This window comes from Passer domesticus, chromosome 5 (assembly GCF_036417665.1).
Source record: "Passer domesticus isolate bPasDom1 chromosome 5, bPasDom1.hap1, whole genome shotgun sequence".
In the NCBI taxonomy this organism is placed as follows: Eukaryota; Metazoa; Chordata; class Aves; order Passeriformes; family Passeridae; genus Passer; species Passer domesticus.
Genome location: NC_087478.1, coordinates 73,271,157 through 73,291,378, shown reverse-complemented (window position 1 = coordinate 73,291,378; position 20,222 = coordinate 73,271,157). Strand labels below are relative to the sequence as shown.

Genomic DNA, 20,222 nt, shown 5'->3' with positions numbered 1-20,222 from the left:
CACATTGCATCCAGGCAGAAGACCCACCAGTAGCCTTTCTTCACCCTGGCCCTCGATGTGAGGGCTGTATGGACTTCATGCAGGGTTTGCCCCAGAACTGTGCTCAGAGTCTTGGATTCTTTCTTCCATGAGAGCTGAGAAAGCCCAAAACTTTCAAGGACCCAGCTTAACAATTTACACTGGTGCAAGCAGCACTAAGTCTCCTTGGGATTTCCCTTCCACAGCCTGCCACGTCCATCCAATTCTGCAAGCTCAGAGCTGCTCTCATTTAGCTACTGCTGGTGTTTGGGTAGGCAGGATCAGGACTTGGTGCTAGGAAGTTGCTTCTCCTGTTTAGGGAAAAAGCAAATCGCCCATCTCCACACCCAGGACTGGCACTACATCAGCCTGGAGTCAGTTTTAACTCGAGTCTTTAATGAGGCCTGCACCAAGTACTAAGGCAATCTAGAGAATAAGATATTTAATGAAAGTAAGTCGGCAATGGTTCAAACCCTGCCCAGCAAGACCTTTTTGATTCAGGCCAGCAAAGCCCTACAGACATCACTGCCAAAAATCCAGTGCAGACTTCAGCCCCCACCAATTTTTCCACACAGCTTGGACCCTTCAGGTCGTGGTGCATCCCTGAGAAGAGTGGTTTTCTCTCTTAACACTGACAAATCCTTTGCTGTGGGGCTGCCGGGCAGCCTTTCTTCCCCAGTGCCTAACACAAAACCATTCACCAGTGCACCTCACCCCAGGCTGGTAGTGGGGAGTCTGAAGCACAAAACAGTGAAGCAATTCCCCACCATCACACAAAGCTCAGTGCTACAGCCAGGGGGCAAACCCAGATAGAAAATGGATGTAAGTAGTGACCACTCTCTATAGATCAAACACACTTTTTTCTACTCCCCCCTGTGACTAGTTCAAGTGAAGGGGTTGGGGTGCAGGAAACTTTCTGACGGCGAGGGCAGAGTGTTTCTGGAGCAGCTAGGAGAACCAGCGGTACATCCAGCAGCAATGAAACCCATCTGGGGACCTTCCTGGGTCTGCTGCTGCCATCTAGTGACTGCTCAGCTCTGGTTTTTAGGGCAAGGAGAAGCATCCTGGAGAGGGGCGGACAGCATCCCCCCTGTGCCGGGCGGAGGAAGGCGCGGGTACCGCTGAGCGGGTCCCTGCATCCCGGGGAGCTCCGGCATCCCGGGATCTTCCTGGCCCGCAGCAAACAAACGTGAAGGCTCCCAGCACGGAGCCAGGCTGGCGATGGGACAGCAGCACGGGGTATGGGCTCTCTCTCTGCCTGGGCCCCAAATTGAGCGCTGTAAAGCTGCTGCTGCTGCTCCAGCGGCTCCGTGCAGGTGCCTCGCAGAAACCCAGAGCCACAGGCGCCCTCCGTGCCGTGAGGCTCGGCACAAACACGGCTGAATAGTCCTGGAGACAGGGATCCTCTTATCCTGCGGGTGGTCCACCAGGTCTGGGATGAGCCTCATTACCAAGGCACTGCAGGGAACTCATCTGGCAGCTGCTGGCCGAGGATCAGGTTCACTTGATAATAAGAAGGGGAGGTATGGCCCAGCAGCGGAGCTCCCAGCTGAGCAGAGAGCCACAGAGGGGAATCGGCTGTTTTCCAAGCACTGGCTGAGCAAGCAACACCCATTTGCACAAGAAAGTCTCTTGATTAATTGCAAACTTTTTACTGATAGAGGCTGCCCCTGTTCAGTCCTCTGTGTTGAATTGCCATGAAGACACTTGACTTACTCTTTTTTTATCTCAACATATCACATCTGGAAATCCCCGTGATTCTTCATTGTCTCTCATCTTAAGTCCTTCTGTAATGAGAGGGTCACATGGGCATTACACTGTGTGGTCAGCAAGGTCTCTCCTTGCTGGCTGTGCCTGAGACAGTGTGTATAGCATGTGAGTTACAGGCAACAGAGAAATAGACCAAGAGAGTTAATCAAGTTAATGCATTATTGTGGAATGACTGCAGTGATACAGTGCTAGTCTGAGGTATTAGGAAGCCATTTGTTTTGTTTCAGAATCCTAGCTCAAGTGGGGGCACCAAGTACGTTTTAGAAAGAGTGTTTCAGACAGTCCAAAAATTCTTTATCCTTGTTACGGAGTTTCCTGTGACTCCTTTGAAGGGGATGATTCTGGCTTATTGTGAAAATTTTCTGCATTTTGATAAGCCAAGACACCAGAAGTAATAAACAGAAAATCATAAACATTGCAAGCCAGGTCTGCACCAAGATTCAGATGCTCTTGATGTTCTGTATTCTTCCAACAGTATGAAACGATCACAGATTCAAGAGAACTTGCTTGGTTTGTTCTTGTTTCCTACTACGGGGAAAAGAATTGAAATAATTTAGCCCCTTGCATATGTTTCTTTATATATATATGATGAAAAGATGAAAATGTCAGAAGAAGGCAAAAAATTAAATAACAAAGAAGGATACCAGTCTCTATTTCTTTTCTGTTTTGCAGTACCGTGGTTCCCAAGAAGTATCCAGGAGCTGGACAGGTTTGCCAATCAGATCCTAAGCTACGGAGCAGAATTGGATGCTGATCATCCTGTAAGAATTATTTTTTAGCAATTTTTCTAATTATTGGCAATGATGTTTCATTTAAATTTGCTCTTTTTTAGTACAGATCTAGTAGACTAAATTTCATATGGTACAGGACAAGAAGGCTACCACATTTCTAGGGTTATAATCATCCCAATCCCTGGTTATGGAGTAAATCAAACCAAAAGTTGCTATAATTGAGCAAATGCCAAGAGATCTTAAAAGTTGTAGTGGTTTTCAGAGCAGAAGGCCACCACAAGGACACATCTCACACATACTCTTCCCAGGAGGCTCTGATGTAGTGATTTCAGGCTCACTTTGTGTATCACTAACAAGAAAAAGAAGCTACATGGCATAGCCCAGAGAAAGACTTTTTTCATCCTTGATTACATACACATGATTTAGCTCAGTGTATTATTATGTGGATACTAAACCTGACATGGTACTTTTATGGTGAGACAGGACAAAAGAAAATGTTCTTGGTTCAAAAAGTTTATGGTTTAAATGGTAGCATCAGAAAGTTTTGTTCATTGACTTAGCTGATAAAAAAAATTGTTTTGCGGTTTTTCAGTTTTGTTCAGATACAAGAATATTTTCTGCCTCTATTCCCTCTCCAAGCAAACAACAACTTACTTTCATTTGTCAAAACACACTGAGTTCCATGCAGTGCACCAGAAATTGCTGCTATTAGTTTAATTGAGATAGGGTGATTATAAATAAATTACATGCAGTGCACCAAAAATTGCTGCTATTAGTTTAATTGAGATGGGGTGATTAGTCATTCACTACCTATTGCTTAATTCAAGACGTGTTATGTACCATGTACAATGATTCATGATGTTCACTGTGGTCATATGAGAAGCAGAATGAAAAGAGATACACTGAGCCAATGGCCCCCTTGTGTGTCATGTGGGAATAGACCAAGATTGTATTTAAAAAAAGAACCTAGGGAAAAAAAAAAAAAAGAAAAATATATAAAAAGGAATGAAACGTCTCTCCTCCAGTTCCTAGAATTAGTTAGTGGGTACTTGTGCTTAAAAAAGAAAGCCAGCTGCTGGGGTAAATAGGTGACAGTCCATAGAGTGCAGAAAAAGAGAAATTAAAAGAGCCTGTGTTTTTAGTAAAGTGAGGCATGGAATTTAATCACAATGACCTCCGTGACAGGTTAACCTTGGACAGTGCATTTTTTTGGCTGTTGGCTACCCCTTTTTTATTCCCGCTCGTGAATTTACACTCCACTCCAGCTGCCTCCTGTACTTGGCTGTGTTTTGTGGCCCCTCAGTCCAGTTGTGCCATTGACCACTAAGAGATGCATTTATGGACTGCTGAGGTGCCCAGGGAGCTGTTCCTATCTTCCCTGCAGAAGGGCATCCTAGGTTGGAAGGAGGATGTTCCTGCACTCCAGGTGGTGAAGGCACTCCTGGTCCTGAGGATCTTTTAGTCTAAACAGCAGGCACACTGGGGTGGAAGAACGGTTATCCCAGATGAAGATTTAGAGGTTTTATTTCTTATCCTTGGTTTTATTGCTAATTAGCTGCAAAGGTCAAGCTCCCAGCCACAAGGTCTATGAGACATTCTTTGTAGTCATTAATTGCCTCCAAATTGTTGAATTTGTACTACAAATAGGGGGTTTTGGCCTCCTAAGTGGCTACTGATCCTCCAGCAGTTTGAAAATGATCACTTTAAAGTGTGGTTCCTGCTGAAAATCTGCCTAAAAGGTTTGATAGAAATGTGTTTCTAATGTGTTTTGATTCTGCTTCTCTAGAGCAGCCCAGCTGTGCCAGGGACAGCAACAAGCTTCAAGGGAAACCAGAAGGGCATGGTTATCCCAGTACTGATAATTCTGGGTTGCTCTTGCCAGGAGCACCTTGCTGTTGCTGTAAAGAACAAATTTCCCTATCTTATATGAAGTGGAAATGAGAAAAAGAGAGGACTTGGAGGGGTGGGGGTGGTGAGAGATTGTGGCTGCTCCGTGGCTCTGCAGCCCAGGAAGGAGCGCTGCCCTGGCTGAGTGGAGGCAGCTTTCCACCGACCTTGCTGCACTTCTTGGATGCACCAGCCATGCCTGAGGGTGCTCACTGGGAGGAAGGCTCTTCACCTTTTGCACTTGCTGGCCGTTTTGCATGGACTGACCATCGCTGTTTCTCTTCAGGGGTTCAAAGATCCCGTGTACCGGGCCCGCAGGAAGGAGTTTGCGGATATCGCCTACAACTACAGACAGTGAGTACCCACTGCATGGGAGCAAAGCAAGCCCTCATCTCCTGCCCTCCCCTAGGGTTCTCACCCTGCTGCCTCTCCCTCCTTTTCCACAAACATCCTCCTGCTGTTGGCTTTTCTCTGCCATGTGTTTAAATCTTCCTGTTCATGCATTTATCCCCAAATCGCAGCAAAACAAAGGTAAATTGTTCCAGGCACTTGTTCAGAAGAGACATCATCTCCCCTCTGTCCCCACAACACCCCTCTTTCCCAGCTTTGTTGTGTAATTGAGCAGCAGACTTGCTGCTACAAAGACCTGAGCATTGAATAAATCTGGTATTCCCCATTTAACCAGGGCTGGGGGAGGAGTGTCTATCATTAACATTAAAGCAGGATCTGCATACCCTATTAAAATAATGAATAACATATGGTTCTGATGCTAATCCAGTGTCTGTTACCCTACTTTTATCATGTCTAATCCAGCTGCAATCAGCAATTTAGGCTTTAATTTCCCAAGAAAAATAAATTAATAGAGATGATACATTCAGTTAGAACAGGCATATTTGATTGCTTTCAATGATCAGATCTGGAGGAGAAAAAATTATGTTCCCAGAGACACTCATATGTATAGATCGGTACTACTGCACCTGATTCTTGCTGGGACTGGTAAAAACTGTGTTTGCAAAGAAAAAAATAACATATATGGTAAATTTTGGGCTACAATTTGCACAGGATCAAAATATAGCCCCTGAGCCAAAGAGCTAATAATGTAATCACAAAAGGAGAAACAAAATTGGACTGGTTGATGGAAAGTATAAAATGTCAGGTGAAAAAAGTCAGAAAGGCAGTTCATAGCTAGAAAATTTGGATAAGATTTTTGTGTCCAGATGTGAACAGATCTAATGTACATTCTTAGATATCCCACAGAAGATACAGAGAAGTGGACAGGAGGAGAGGCACAACTAAAGTTATCAGGCTTCCCTGAAAAGGAAAGGGTTCTTAAGTTGTGAAGGTGCTACACAGGTGCAACAGTGAGAAGGGTCAGTGGTTGCTTGCCTTGTATTCTTCCTAACATTAATCTAATCCTCTTCTGTATCCCTTCTTTTGCATCTGTTCTGTCCTCTTTCTTTGTGCTGTTTGCCTCTGCTTTGCCTTTGGTTTTTTTGCCTCCTCTCATAATAGATTTGCCTATTGTTTTTGTTGAATGCTCAGTTTCCCTGATTTCTCTTTTCTTTGCTTTTAGCTTGCCTCTTCCCTCTGCCTTACTTTGCTTCTGGCTCCATTGATCCCTAGAACAGTTTTTTAATTGAAATTTGAAAGGTTTTAAAGCCATAGCTTCCCCCAGTAGCCCTGTAAGGTGGTTGAGGATTATTTAGGAATGCTATAGGAACAAAAATCACCCAGCAATCCTCATAATTCAACATCATGTTTAAAGCTCCACAGATCAAGGAGAGCTGATACAGAGAGACAGAAGGTGATGGTTCTCCATAGGAGCTGCCCTGAGGCTCAAAAAAAAAAAAAAAAAAAAAAAAAAAGAGAAAGTGAGAGATGGTGGGGTGTCATCAAGAGTTTAACAATGGGTCTCTGGGGTTTGGAAAGCTTCAGCATTGTTCCAGCAGTGTTGTTAAACCTATTAAGTTACTTAAACCCCTTTGATTTTTCAAAGCTGCTGGATTCACCTATGGCCTTAACATTATTGCTAAGGAATTAGTTATTCACAGGAGACCAAACTGCTTGTGATGTATAACTCCTGTTAGCTTCAACATGAGCTAAGCACGTGGAGGCCTGAGGGTGGGATTTAACTGATAATTGCTCATTACAATTATAAAAAGTCAAACTGGCTGGAGTCTGCATCTGTTATGGCGCAGAGCACAGATCAGAATTTCTCTGCCACTGCAACAGAGTTTTATGGATCTGATGGTTTCATGTTTTTACAAAAACCATTAATATAATGCTCACTAGAGCAAGAAGTAAAACAGCTCCTTCATATAAAGAAAGAAAAAAATAAATTGAAACCAACAGCAAGCAAGTATTTTTAGAAGAGCACCTTTAAAAGACAAACAAGCACTGATTTATTTTTAACACAGTAATGCAAGGAGCTGTCTAAAGGCCATTATCTCAGCCAAGGTCAGTTGAGTCCTTTCCAGATACTGCCTAGGGACCAGTGAGGCTCCTTTTGCACTTGTGTGTCAGCCCAAAAACATCTCCTCTCCTGCACCAGCAGCTCCTGGCCAGTCCTAGTAAAGCTGCAACATGAAGCAGAATAAGAGAACTGTTTTGAAAATGGCAAGTGGGAAAGGACAAAGAGCATGTTGATGGCATGGAACATTTTCTGTGGCTGCTATTCAGGACATCCATTTTCTTTCTAGTGGCCAACCTATTCCTCGTGTCACCTATACGGAAGAAGAAAAGAAAACTTGGGGCACTGTCTTCAGGGAGCTGAAGACTCTGTATCCAACTCATGCTTGCTATGAACACAACCACGTGTTCCCACTGCTGGAGAAGTACTGTGGCTACAGGGAGGACAATATTCCCCAGCTTGAAGATGTTTCAAATTTCTTGCAGAGTAAGTTTGAAGCACCTAAAAGAACCAAATGAAGTGAAAGGCCTCAGCTGTCAGTGGGGGGTGGTGCTTCCAGAGAAGGAAAACCAATCCCTGATTTATCAAAGGTTTCCTATGATGTTTGGGTGCATCTCTTAGCCTGTGTCCCAGGTCTTGCTGTAATGCTTTTGGGAACACAATGGGACAAATGCTCAGATGCTGTGCTGGTGGTATTCCTGGGCAGAAAATTGCCTGCAATTAAACTCTATTTAACATAAGGAGATTTCTTCGGTTTTGTGTTGCTGAAATGGCTCACGAGGTATTAAAGTCTTTTTTCCCAGCCCTGTGACCGCAGAAGAAGCCAGATTCCTCAGCTCTGCTTTTCAAAGTTGTTTATTTTCTCTTATCTAACACATTCTTTCTCCAGCCCACTGAGGTCTGTCTGGCAGGTTGGTTTGTGGCACACTTCCCGTCCTTGGGGTGGTGTTAATATTTTATACTAAGAACTACGTGTACTTTATTTACCAATATTTCCCAGCACCTATCACCTATCATAGACAGTCTGTCTTTACTCTAAACCAATCCAAAAGTGCCACCATCATAGCAGAAGATGGAGGAGGAAGGACAGAACACACCCAGATTCCTCCATCTTGCCTCTTGAATCCCCAGTCTAAAACCCCAAAATTCTACTTTTTTACCCTGTGACAAATTAACTATCATTCTACTTAAACTCTTGCGTATTGTACATCTTCATACACAGCTGGTAATTTTTTCCATGGGTTAAAATTGAAGGCACAGGTGTCTTTGACTCTGTGCCAAGGTCTCTGAGCCCCCTGCCAGGGTCTCGAGCCATCCAGGCAGCCAGAGGAGTGTCCTGGCTTCCAACAGAGATTAAAAAAAAAACCAAAAACACCAACCATCAACAAACTTTTCCCACTGTAAGGAGTCTGGATGAGGATAAATCCAACACATCAGCTGTTTTTAAGGTGCTGTCTTTCTGTCCCTCCAGGCTGCACTGGGTTTCGGCTGCGTCCCGTGGCAGGCTTGCTCTCCTCTCGGGATTTCCTGGCTGGGCTGGCGTTCCGCGTGTTCCACTCCACGCAGTACATCCGCCACGCCTCCAAGCCCATGTACACCCCGGAGCCGTGAGTACCCTGGCACACAAAGGGTACTCTTGAGAGCTGCAGCACACCAGCAGCAGGGTCAGCACAGCTGGGAATTGCTGCCTGGGACTCGGCAGCACTCCTGGGAGCAGGGCTGAGGGAGAGCAGCCAAGGGACTGCTCTCCTCTGGAAACGTTTATGGAACCTTTCTAGTGTGTTTAACAGTCTGCAGCCACTTCTGCAGGTTCTCCTGGGGCAGATGAGATAGTTTTGCTACTGAAGGCCTGCTTGTGTGGTGGCTGGGATGCAAGAGAGCAGTGTACAAGGGCACTTAGCTAAACCATTAGCACCAAGGAGTGCAGCAAGGACATAACCTGCTGCAAGCAAGCTACTGGCAGTGAGACAGGAGAAGCCCAGACCACTGAACCCATCTCTTTTTCATTGTGGAGTGTTTCTCTCTGCCCCTGTCAATTGTCCTTTTCCCCCTGCCATTTTAAAAACAGATTTCTTATTCTGTTTCATATTGTTGCAATTTTTCCTTGGTGTTGTTTTTTTTTTTTTTTTCCTTCCTACTTTTCACAAACTCTTTTACCTTTATTTTACTTTTTACTAATTATTCTGGTTTTGTTTACCCCATTGTCATCATGCCAGGCTGAAATGTCTTTTTTCCACCTTTTTTCCTTCAAAAAAGGTCTTCCAGGCCTTTTTTGGACGTCTTATCCCCTTCCCCTTTCCATCTCGCCAAATCACTTTTCTGTATTTGAAAAATCTAACAGTCCCTGCTGCTGAGGGGATGTATGATGCAAAAGCACAGAAAGCCCTGGGGTTTGCAAGCATTTCCACCACGAGAATAATTTCAGTGCAAAATGTTTTCCTGTGAACAGTATCTGCTGGTAGGAGCAAATGCACTGAGCTCTGGACTGTGTGCTGGCTCTAGGGCATTATTCCAGCATTGCTGGACTTTTCCTGAATCACAGCTGTTCAGATGTCATGTTTTCCTGCAGTGACATTTGTCATGAGCTGCTAGGACACGTGCCTCTTTTTGCTGATCCCAGTTTTGCTCAGTTTTCCCAGGTAAGTTACTCAATGGTTATATTATGTATATAATTAAACACACAGTAATTCAGAGGATGGTCCAAGAGCTGTGAAGGGTGGTGTAGCTTCACCTTTAAGCATACTTAAATATACTTTAAGTATAAGAGTGGCTAAGGTGGTTTATTTATTGCTTGAAATCTGGACACAATTCACGTAGGTGAAAACATAAAGTCCAACTCCAAACATGACCTTGTGTGAGTTGCTTTTTGACAGACACTGTGAAGTTTTTAAAACCTTCCTGCAGATCCTTCTGAGTAAAGTCGCATAGCTCATGAGTCAGAGGAATTACCTCATGATGATATTCAAATGTTAGGGAGAATGGAGATTTTGGTTTTTTTTTTCTGTTGAAGTGACATTGGAGGCTGAGTAAAGTGAGGAACTGTCTCAGCTGTAAGCATGGGAGAAGGCTGGAGAGGAGATTTCTTTTTGGTAGTGTTAATGTCTCTGGAAAAGAAGCCAAACTCCAGTGAAGCAGTAAAGTTTTGGCTGCATCCTATCAGAAAACATGGAAATAAACAAAGCTAGAAAGGCATAAAGACTGATAGAGGGAAGGGAAGGGAAGGGAAAGGAAAGGAAAGGAAAGGAAAGGAAAGGAAAGGAAAGGAAAGGAAAGGAAAGGAAAGGAAAGGAAAGGAAAGGAAAGGAAAGGAAAGGAAAGGAAAGGAAAGGAAAGGAAAGGAAAGGAAAGGAAAGGAAAGGAAAGGAAAGGAAAGGAAAGGAAAGGAGAGGAGAGGAGAGGAGAGGAGAGGAGAGGAGAAAGTCAGGCTTGATGCAATATCTCAAAAGACAAAAGTCAGTTTGATCTCATTAGTAAGTTTTCAGTATTGCCTTTAGGCTTTGCCCTTTCCAGTACTGGTGTTGCCTTCTAGATGAGCCCTACTGTACCTTGGCTTCCTAGGATATGACATGGTGATAAGATCCTCTAATGCCTTTGCTGTGTGTGGGGAGAGCCCTCTGATTTTTTGCACAATGCAGTCCTCACTAGAGCAAATCAAGAAAGGAACCTGGCTATATGTAGTCTCATGTGTCTGTCTTTTGAATCCAGCTATTTCATGCCTCCTAGAAAAATCTTCATTAGCTCCCAAGGTATGAATAAGCTCTTTCAAATCATGCCCTGTCATTCAAAAAAAAAATAGCTCATTCAAGGCTCCAGGAGAACTCCTTTAATCAGACCCATCAAAACAAAGAGAAATATATAAGGTGTGTAGGTGTGATTGATTTGCCTCCTTTTGTCCCTATCATTCTCTCAGATGTTCATTGTAGACTTGATCAAAAGCCTGTCAAAGCAAGAGGAAAATTTTATTTGACCTCAATGGGCTTTGTACCAGGCACAAAGGATCATGCCTTGTAAATGACATTTGGACAAGACCCTTTGTTCATTTTTGGAGAGATTTCTGGTTTAAAATTGATCTTGCATGATAGGAACATGTCCTGTAAACATTTGTGTGTGGTAGTAAGCAATGGTAACATTTAAAATGTGAGCAATTACATAAGACGGGGCAGGAAGAATGTTTGCAATAAACAGCTTGAAGAATAATGGTTTATTGTTACAGGAAATTGGACTGGCATCTCTGGGAGCTCCAGATGATTTCATCGAGAAACTTGCTACGGTAATTTAATAAATGAGGGCTCAATTTTCCAAAGCGCCCTGTGTTGTCTTAATTCTGCTGCCACTGAAGTCACTGATAGAACTCCCATAGAGCTGAATGGGATCAGAGTGAAGATCATGATTGGAAAACCCTACCCTGAAACAGTTGCGCTGAAGGAAAATAGCTTTGGCACCCCTTATTCAAAGTGACAGTTGTGATTAAACACAGAAGTCCAAACAAGATTTCCTCCAGCACAAACATATTGGGCAAGAAAAGATTATATGTTGCTACATCCCCACAGGAAATTTCAGAGGCAGCTTCTGTAGCTATTTCACCTTCAAGCATCTCTTCCACTTTGCCAGGCAGGCACTATCCTCTATAGTCAACATAGATCACCTGGATAGCTACTACTGAGACCCAGAGCTGCAAATTTTGAATAAAATCGGGGATATTGCTCTGAGATTAGTGTTCCCAGTGCCAAATGGGGGCCACCTAGGCAAAGAATTCCACCAGCTTTGACACTTCTGATAGATAGGGTAGTTTTTTCTGAGCCAGGGCAGATATCCCTTCAAAAGGACAGACCCAGGAGTCAAATTAGGCCACTCACCATCTTCCTCCCCTATTGCACCAACAGCCTGATCACACTGCTGCTGCAGTCAGATGCCCTGTGTGAAGCAGGACTCAAACTTTACTAAAATAAGGTTCAAACTTTTCTAAAATAATGTTCAAACTTCCACTGGGTTGGCCAGTCAAAATAAAGCTTTATTGCTATAATTTCATTGCTCCTGCTGACAAAGATAAGCACAGTAAAACACAGCTTTGTTTGTCATGGAACTGAACTGATTCTCAGGCACAGAGAATCTAGTACTGTGCTTCTCCTAGGAGAAGAATTTCAGTCTGAAGGGACATTTATTGCATTTATACACTTGAATTTAACACACATCACCATCATCTTATATAGAAATTTAAACTGTAAATATATTCAAATAAATGGTGTACTTTTTATCTAGTAATAATAAGTTTCTGTCTCATTTTCTTTCCAGGTTTATTGGTTTACAGTTGAGTTTGGACTTTGTAAGGAAGGAGATTCCCTCAAGGCATATGGTGCAGGGTTGCTGTCTTCATTTGGGGAGCTGCAGGTGTGTTCTAGAAAATATTTCAAATACGTTTATAATTATTCAAATTTCTGAATATCTTCGGATCTTTGATTTTGCTTCATATTTTGTGCACAGAAGTAGGATGAAATGTAGTATTTCATTGTAGAGCTCTGATAAATGTGTAGGTGTATGGATACACAAGGAACTCACACCTCCTTCTTCCCCAGTAAGTGACATTATCACTCTCTACCACAGGAGAAACTCTTCCCTGTCTGAAATGGAGTTGCTCTTGATTTCTTTCGCAGCATGTTCAAACACTCTTACACTGAAATTAATTTCTTACCTTTTTGTTCATAGTATTGTTTATCAAGTAAGCCTGAGATTCGGCCTCTTGTCCTGGAGAAGACTTCTGTGCAGAAGTACTGTGTTACAGAGTTCCAGCCTATCTACTATGTTGCTGAAAGTTTTAAAGATGCAAAAGAAAAGCTAAGGTACTGCAGTCATTCCAGAGAAGAACTCATTCTTGTCTGCTGCAAATGCAGAGGATCTCATCGCCGTTATAGGTCTTGGGTTGACATTCATGTTTTGAGAGGCATTAGAAAAATCTGTGCAATGCTAAAACATAATAAACATTTTATAGCCTCAGAATCTTGGGCAAAAATGAATAGTAATAGGAATATACCTTATGCTTGAATCCAAGAATTTGTGCTTAGTGTAACTAAGAGCTTCGTCTGTCTAACCAAAAAAAAAAAGGTTATTTGTTCAACTGCAGTGATACTAACATTTAAAGTCAAATCTGGCTAATTAATGTAAACCAAGTAACTTTACCATTACTAGAATTAACAGTTATTGTAAAAAAAAATCTCGTAGTATCTACTCCTTTTCCTCTGAAGGCTCCCCAGCTCTGAGGTCCTTCTCTGCCCAGCTGCTTGCTTAGCTGTCATAACTCTGGCAGCTTTTCCTTGTGCCCTTTTCTCTGGGGAAATACCTGGGAAGGATGGCCTTCTCTTCTGGGCTGGGCTATTGATATCCTGCACAGAGCTTTTGTCTTCTCTGTATGTATCCCTGAGCAGCAAGCTCCATGAGGATGTGGAAAATGCTGCCTCACTTAGCTGCAACAAAATATGTTGGAGCTTTTTTTATTTGATTCAGTGACCAAATTGAAAAAAAGTGGTTAAATTGAAATAGAAGGTCTGGGGTTTGGTCTGGTGCCTGTGTTGGAGGCTTGCATCTGGACATGTGTGTTTGTGGGTAACAAAATACCTTTCTGAAAAATAATTCTGAGACTGACCTAAAATATCTCAGCTTAAGATATTAATCTTCTAATTGGGATCTTACCTTCATCTGAGATTTAGGAAAGCCATCTTCTAATGTGATCTCTCCTCTTAGAAAAACTAGACCAATGCTGCTAAATTCATCATACCAACGTAATATTTTTTCACCGTCACACCTTGTGACCTGTTGATACTGAGTTCTGTTTGAGACAATGTCCTTAATAAGGTTAATAATAAGGTTTAAACTGAAGAAACTTTGTGGGGGTGGCATCTCCAGCATATTCCACTGTTCTGGGCCTATGGGATTTACCCTGCTGAGTCACAGTCTGTGTAGTGGGGCTCCATAATCAACTCCTGCGTGCTTCCCTTCCTCTTTCAGCAATAACTTCAGTAATACAAAGCAGATATATAAGCCAGTATCCTGCTGGGGTCTACAAGGAGCCTGGAACAATAGCTCTGACCATCTCATCCCATTCAGAGCCCTTCTTTCCGCAGTTCTGTGGTTATGCAAATTAATATTTTCCCAAGACACCCAAGTCTTAATGCTTTTGACATGGAATTAACTATTTTGCAGAAGGGAATGCTGCTTTACTCAATTAACTATTGTCTACCTCTTAAATTACCTGCAAACCACCAGGTAATTTAAGAGCTAGACCATGCCAGAAGTTAGGTGCCTGCTTGCTCCTTGACATAGATCCTTGACCTTAATTCCCCAGAAACTCAGACTTGGATTAGAATTCATACCTTTTGCACTAATGAAAGGAAAATGAGGTTTGCAAGCTTGGCAGATCCCAGTTGCTACATAGTTGGCCTATACCAGGAGCAGTGTTGCCATGCCAATAGCTTAGTTCTGTTCAGAAAAAAACCAGAGGTGATAAGGACAAATGCAATTTCAAGTGTGTTGCAGAACATTGTAGGTCTCAGATCAGTCAGCAGGAATTTCAGTTATATCCTTCCATAGATTTTTTTCACCCACAATCAACAAATGCACACACAAAGAAAAGAGTTGGTGGAAAAAAAAAATAAACTGTACATTTGTTTATGTTTTTTCCCTCAGGAAATTTGCTCAAACAATCCCTCGTCCTTTCTCTGTTCGGTACAATCCCTACACACAGAGGATTGAAGTCTTGGACAATGCAAAGCAGCTGAAGAACTTAGCTGACACGATCAATAGTAAGGAATTGCACATTTGTTACCTTGAATTCCTCAAAACTTGGGTCAGAAATAGGAACCAAAAGGCAGATTCCATCTGGCTGCATTTTATGCTCTGAGCCCTATCTAAGATAAGGCGGCACATACCTCTTTTCTCATGAAAAAAATACTTCCAATTTCTAGCCAAGCTTCAACAAGCATTTCCACTTGACTGTAACTTGCTAAATCTGAAAAACCCAGTTTTGGGGGAGATGGTAGGAAATGGCAGATGGCTTTGAGGTGGATCCTAGCTGCTTTCAGTAAGGAAGAGAAGGAGAAGCGTGGCTTTGATCACATTTTCCCCCTCACATTGGCTGGCCTGCTGAGAGCCATCTCCTCTGATCCTGTGAGCCAGCCTGGCTAGCAAAGGCAAAGGGATGACTCTGCAGACCTAGTTCCAGTAAGACTCTAATAAACATGTCCAGTTCAGCACTTCTGTTCTCACCTTATTCTATAAGAGAATGGACATAAAGGGCAAAAAACATACAAGAGTGTTAGAAATGGGCTAGTTTTGGAATTAACTGCTCTGATTCTTTCCTTTACAGGTGAGATTGGGATCCTTTGCAATGCCCTCCAGAAGATCAAATGAAGATTTGCTGTAACTTGCTAGTGACTAGAAGCTATCATGTGAAAGTGCCAGTCTTGATCTAGCCTCAGTCTATTATCTTCCAGTGAACTGTATCAATAATTATGTTATATATCTTAATTATTAGAGATTAGCAGAGAAATAGACATCTATAGGTGACTCTCAACTCTTCTGGCCTTCAGACACTAATCCATTTTTTCTCACTAACGTATAAAAGTTACCTTATTCCTGGGAACCTGGGGGAAGTCTATGCATGTTTTGTGCCAAAGGTTAGCAGAAGGCGATCTTCACCATGCAGATCATAATCTGCTGCACCTGGGAGGTCTGGGACCAGGGATGGGATGCCAATGATGAACAGTGATCCACCTTGCCTTCTCTCACAGTCACTCTCCACTCAGGGCCTCCCAATTGTCCAAGGTTCCCATGGAGTCTGGAACTGTACACCTTTCAGGGTACCCAGGGAGATCTTTCAGGGTACAAGGGGAGATTTCTCTTACAGGCATATTCATCTGCTCACAGTGGATGGCTGGTGTGTGAAGGCTGCATTCTTTGTGTGTTCTTCCCTGAGAGAGGTCTCACAGCCTAGAAGGTGGATACCAGCAGCTTGGAAATGGAGAGGAAATGCCTGTTACAATGCAGCTGAAGGTGCTGGAGCCTTTCAATTCCTAACTCAGTCTGTCTGTGGCTAGAGTCCCCACCAAAGCCATGGAAGGCCTGGGTCAGGTGTGCCCCGTGTAACTGCATTCAAACCCAAACATGTTATGTTTCAAGACAGGTCCTAAGTAATGACATTTTTTTGTAATTTTTTTGTAGCTCCACTGCCCATTTGAGCTTTAATCTCCTTTTTTTGGGGGGGGGGGTGGGGGTGTGAAAGCAGTTTAATTTTTCCTGAAGTATATCTCAGCTGTGTCAGGAAACGGAGCCAAAGGTGGCTCCAGCTTAACTCAGCAGCTGAGCATGGAGAGAGAAGAGTCTTGCTGTTCAGGAAGCTCTTTCTGTATTTATCCAATAAATTTCACTCAATCAACTGAGTGCCTCTTGGACTGGTCCACATTGTATAATGCCTCCTTGTAGCTCCCTGGCTGAAGGAGGGAACTCAGCATTGGAGCAGAATGGAGCAAAGCAAAGCTGAACTGCATTTCCAGCTTGAAGTAATTTTGCACGCTAACATGGCTCGGGGGGGGTCACATTTCTGTTAGAAGATTGAAAGATGGAGAGGGATTTGAAAGGCCACAAGTCTCATACCTGTGATAGTACTAATTTTGTATTTATAGTTTGAAAATCAATATGGCTTTAATGTAAGTATCATCCTTTAGGAATATAGAAAGTACAGTTATTTTCATTACATATACGGTAGGTAATAACATTAATTTAAGGATACCAGCTGGAATGCTTTTCAATAGACATATTTATGCAAAATGGTATCATTTTGGTGCTTTGAAGTAACCTTTTTTATCTCAGTATCTTTTTATTCCTTTCTTTCTCATCACAATGTCTCTCTAGATCTTTCAGTCCCACTTGACATGTATTTTCAGTGTGAAAGTAGCCCATATTTTTCTCTCTTAATATAATAGGACCCATGAGGCAACTGTATACTACAAAGAGGCAATTTCATCCCAAGGGTAAAGTCTTTCAAAGTAATCCTTAGACAGCTTTCCAAGCTCCTCTGCTTCTGGCTTGAATGACAGCAGCAGTAGTTCTATAGTGATATTGAGAGCTCAGGATTCATGATTTTCTTTTATGTGCAAGTGGAATAGAGAATATTGATGCCACATGTCTGATTCTCTGTCCCCTAATGCAGGTTTAAATAAGCAATAGCTCCAGCCAAAGCAGCATAGCATGGCTGCTCAGCAAGACAAATGAGAAAAAATTAAATGTTCAGTATTTTAAAAGCAGAGGAAATGTATGAAAAGTAGATTTTCTTGCAGAATAAATAATCTTGTACCTAAGTACTTTAAATACTACAAATAAATCACGTTTTAAATAGTACTCCTTAATGGGTGACTTCTTATTTCCATGCCTAAAGAAAGTTCCAGCTGTGCAGGAAAATGCTTTTTGCATTATCGGACCAATGCCAATCCTCCTTGTATGGTAAGCATCCAAGTCAACCTGAATTAAATACTCTGGTAGGAGGTAATGCCCATCTGAGGTGCTCCCCAGAGCAGAAAAAAGCTCTCTTGGACTGATTGACTGTCACTCATCCAGCCTAGATTATGGGTGTGTGCCATTACTTAGAAATGCACAGCCACGCCCAGCCTCCTCTACATTTGCATACTCCAGAAGTCTTTGGGTGCTACTCTGACTAACCTACCCCAAGCTAGTCTTTTAGGTAACCTTCCTCACTTCTGTCCCACTATGACCACATTTCTTAGTGTCCTCATCTCCAGCTCAGTTTCAGGTGATCAAAAAAGCTTTTTGTGAGGCCCTTTCCTTTCAGTGACCTTGGCCCAGGGCGATGTCTGTGATGGAGGGACACCTGGTGGACTCCTCTGGGTGTCTGAAGATGCCTACATCTGACAGCAGCCTTGGAGAAGGGACATTTTAGTCCCAAAGAATGCAGAAATTGTTGAAAAAGAGATTAAGCACAGGAGTAGTCCATAGGAATGCATTCTTTTTACTCCCTCTGCTGCTCCAGACTGTGCTGTCAGCTGTCAGAGAAGACATTTTGATGTTCAGATGTAATCATCTAAATTAACCTAAATAAACTAAAAATATTTATGCTGCATCCATCCCAAATGAGTGGCCCTCTTCTCATACAGGATAAAGATACCTGAAATGGCACCAGATTTAAAAAAAGTGCAGGTTTTTTGTGGTGATCAAACACGGCCTTCTCCTGTGCCAAACCTTGCCACCGCTCCTGGGGGAACATGGGAATGGGAAGAGGTTTTTTTGCCTTAAAACCCATTTCTCCACCCAACTAATTCAGTTGCAGCTGCCATTCAACCACCTCTGAGGTGCCCCCTTGCCCTCCTGGAGTCGCCTGGGACACAAGCCAGGCCTGGAGGGTGCTGCAGGGTTCATGAGGGATGGGTTCTGCACAGGGGTGGGTTCTGCATGAGGGATGGATTCTGCATGGCAGACAGTGGCCTGCCCCATGGCCCCTGGGCCTGGGCTGGGCATGGCTGGCACACCCCTCTTCCCAGGCTGGCACTCACCACACCCTGCAAAGCCCACTGTGCCTGAGGTCTGGAGGAGCCAACATTCCCTAGGATGCTGAGACCTCCCTCCTGGGCACAGTGCTGCGAAATTCCCCTTGGGTTGGTCTGTCAGCAAGGAAAGAGATGAGGAAATCAAGACCTTCCCAGTGCTCTGTCTTGACTCAAGGGAAGACATGGTGCTGTCATGATCCCTCGAGAACAAAATTTTGTTTAACTCCCTCAGTCAGGGAAGAGGTAAGAGCACAATAACACTTAGGGGTGTGGCTGAGCCAGGATAAGCTAAGGAGCACATAAAAATGGCTCCATCTGGAAAGGGAGGCCACAGGGGTGGTCTTATTTCTGGACCTGCAGGATAACCTTCACAGGGGGTCTGGCACACTGTAACTTGAGGTATGAAGATATGGGTGCTCATATCCAGAAATAATTTTTTTGATGTCAAGTGTAAGGGAAGGGGAGATGTTCCTGCTTTGTCAGGAGCAGAGTTAAATCCCTCTGGAACTTATCGGGCCACCCACAAGAAAGGTGTGACCCTGGTCTCTTTGAGAGCCTATGTCACTGGAGATAAAATCATAACAGAAACAAGTTCCAACAGAGGAATGTAACTTGGGGCAGCACTCCTCTCTTGGAGGGTAGGATAGAACAGGTTCAGATCCTGTGGGCAGGAAAAGCTCAGAAACAGGCAATGGGTTCTGACTCTGGCTGAGGTCTCTCTGGCACTTCCAGAACTGTGTCTGTGCAGAGGAGACAACACTCAGAATGGCGTATGATTTGGAGAAGAGCCCATTGGTTCACTGGGGATATAGACAATCCAGAGGGGGTCCCAGTGAGGTGAGACAGAGTGGGCATGAAGGACAGTGTCAGACACCATGCAGGTCAGTCCAGACTCAGAGATGTAAATGGACCTCAGGCTAATGGGCTGCCTCTCCACAAAGGAACCCCTATCCAAGGCTGAACAGCTTGCAGACACCTTCAAACAGAGCAGGAGGACTGCACTTTGAAGTTGCCCAGGGGAGGAGGGCCATCTTGGGCTCTTGCGCACATCCTACGCAGGCGGCTTCCCTTGATGTGCCTAGCACAGCCAACATAAATGTCCCCACACCTAACACACAGCAGCCAGCTTGTGTCCCTGCTCCTGGCAGCTCTGAGCTCACCACACACACAGACACACTGCATCTCCAATTCCCCTGGCCATTGCTCCCACGCCCTCAGGCAGTTTCCACTCAATATCTGGCTGTTGCAATCCACTCCCCTATCTCCCGATGAAGACTGATTTGGTGGGGATGTCAGGCCCAAAAGAAGAGGCCAACAAGGAGGAGATGTGTGGCATACAGTCATCGAGCAGCCAAGGCAGCCTGGACTCCAACAGGGAGGATGGCAGAGCATCTGTTATCCTGACCCTCACGCTCTACAATGTGAAGAAGATTGAGCTCTCTAAGGCAGCCAAAGTCTTTGAGGTACAGACCTCAATGTCCCTTTCCTTTGCTGAGCCCTCTCTTCTGTCTTTACTGCCTTCATGTCTCGCAGTCTGCACCTCTCCCCCTCTCACCCTTCTCCTGGCTTACACCTCATGCTGCCTTCCCCCTTTCCCACTGTCCTGGTTTTGCTCCAGCTGCTCAGAGGGCTGGGCTGGTCTCATGGTGAAGAGGAAGAGTGCTCTGGAGGGGGGGAGAATCTGGGCACAGTGTTTTAGAAGAATCACCATTTCCATTTCATGCAAGGGCTGTTTAGAGCAGACACCAATCAGTTGTTTCTTTCTAGCAGTTGTGGTGGCCGGCATTTCAAGCACTCAGACTGTGGGGATGTTAGAAGCCAGTGAATTTTCTCTGCATATTTGGCAGGAGATAGAAAGAC

At 43.8% G+C, this 20,222-nt stretch overlaps 1 protein-coding gene and 1 long non-coding RNA gene across 6 annotated transcripts in view; one reads left to right on the top strand and one right to left on the bottom strand.

Annotated features, from left to right (window-relative positions):
* The window catches only part of PAH (phenylalanine hydroxylase), a 33,452-nt gene extending 17,212 nt beyond the window's left edge, over positions 1-16,240 (top strand). For 2 of the 4 annotated variants that reach the window (XM_064421060.1, XM_064421059.1), the window contains exons 4-13: positions 2,461-2,549; positions 4,693-4,760; positions 7,106-7,302; positions 8,288-8,423; positions 9,386-9,455; positions 11,030-11,086; positions 12,109-12,204; positions 12,520-12,653; positions 14,494-14,609; positions 15,173-16,240. In XM_064421060.1, coding sequence (XP_064277130.1) covers positions 2,461-2,549; positions 4,693-4,760; positions 7,106-7,302; positions 8,288-8,423; positions 9,386-9,455; positions 11,030-11,086; positions 12,109-12,204; positions 12,520-12,653; positions 14,494-14,609; positions 15,173-15,216 — 1,007 coding nt within the window. In that variant the 3' untranslated portion in view covers positions 15,217-16,240. Of the gene's footprint in view, positions 1-2,460; positions 2,550-4,692; positions 4,761-7,105; positions 7,303-8,287; positions 8,424-9,385; positions 9,456-11,029; positions 11,087-12,108; positions 12,205-12,519; positions 12,654-14,493; positions 14,708-15,172 lie in introns of those variants that run through there. The other 2 variants (XM_064421058.1, XM_064421057.1) reach the window with 1 other exon arrangement.
* LOC135300970 (uncharacterized) overlaps positions 12,648-20,222 on the bottom strand; it is a 77,982-nt gene continuing 70,407 nt past the window's right edge. The window contains exons 4-5 of one of the 2 annotated variants that reach the window (XR_010362714.1): positions 14,181-15,816; positions 12,648-13,274 (exon numbers count right to left, since the gene is read on the bottom strand). This is a non-coding gene — a long non-coding RNA (uncharacterized LOC135300970). Of the gene's footprint in view, positions 15,817-20,222 lie in introns of both variants that reach the window. The other variant, XR_010362715.1, reaches the window with a different exon arrangement.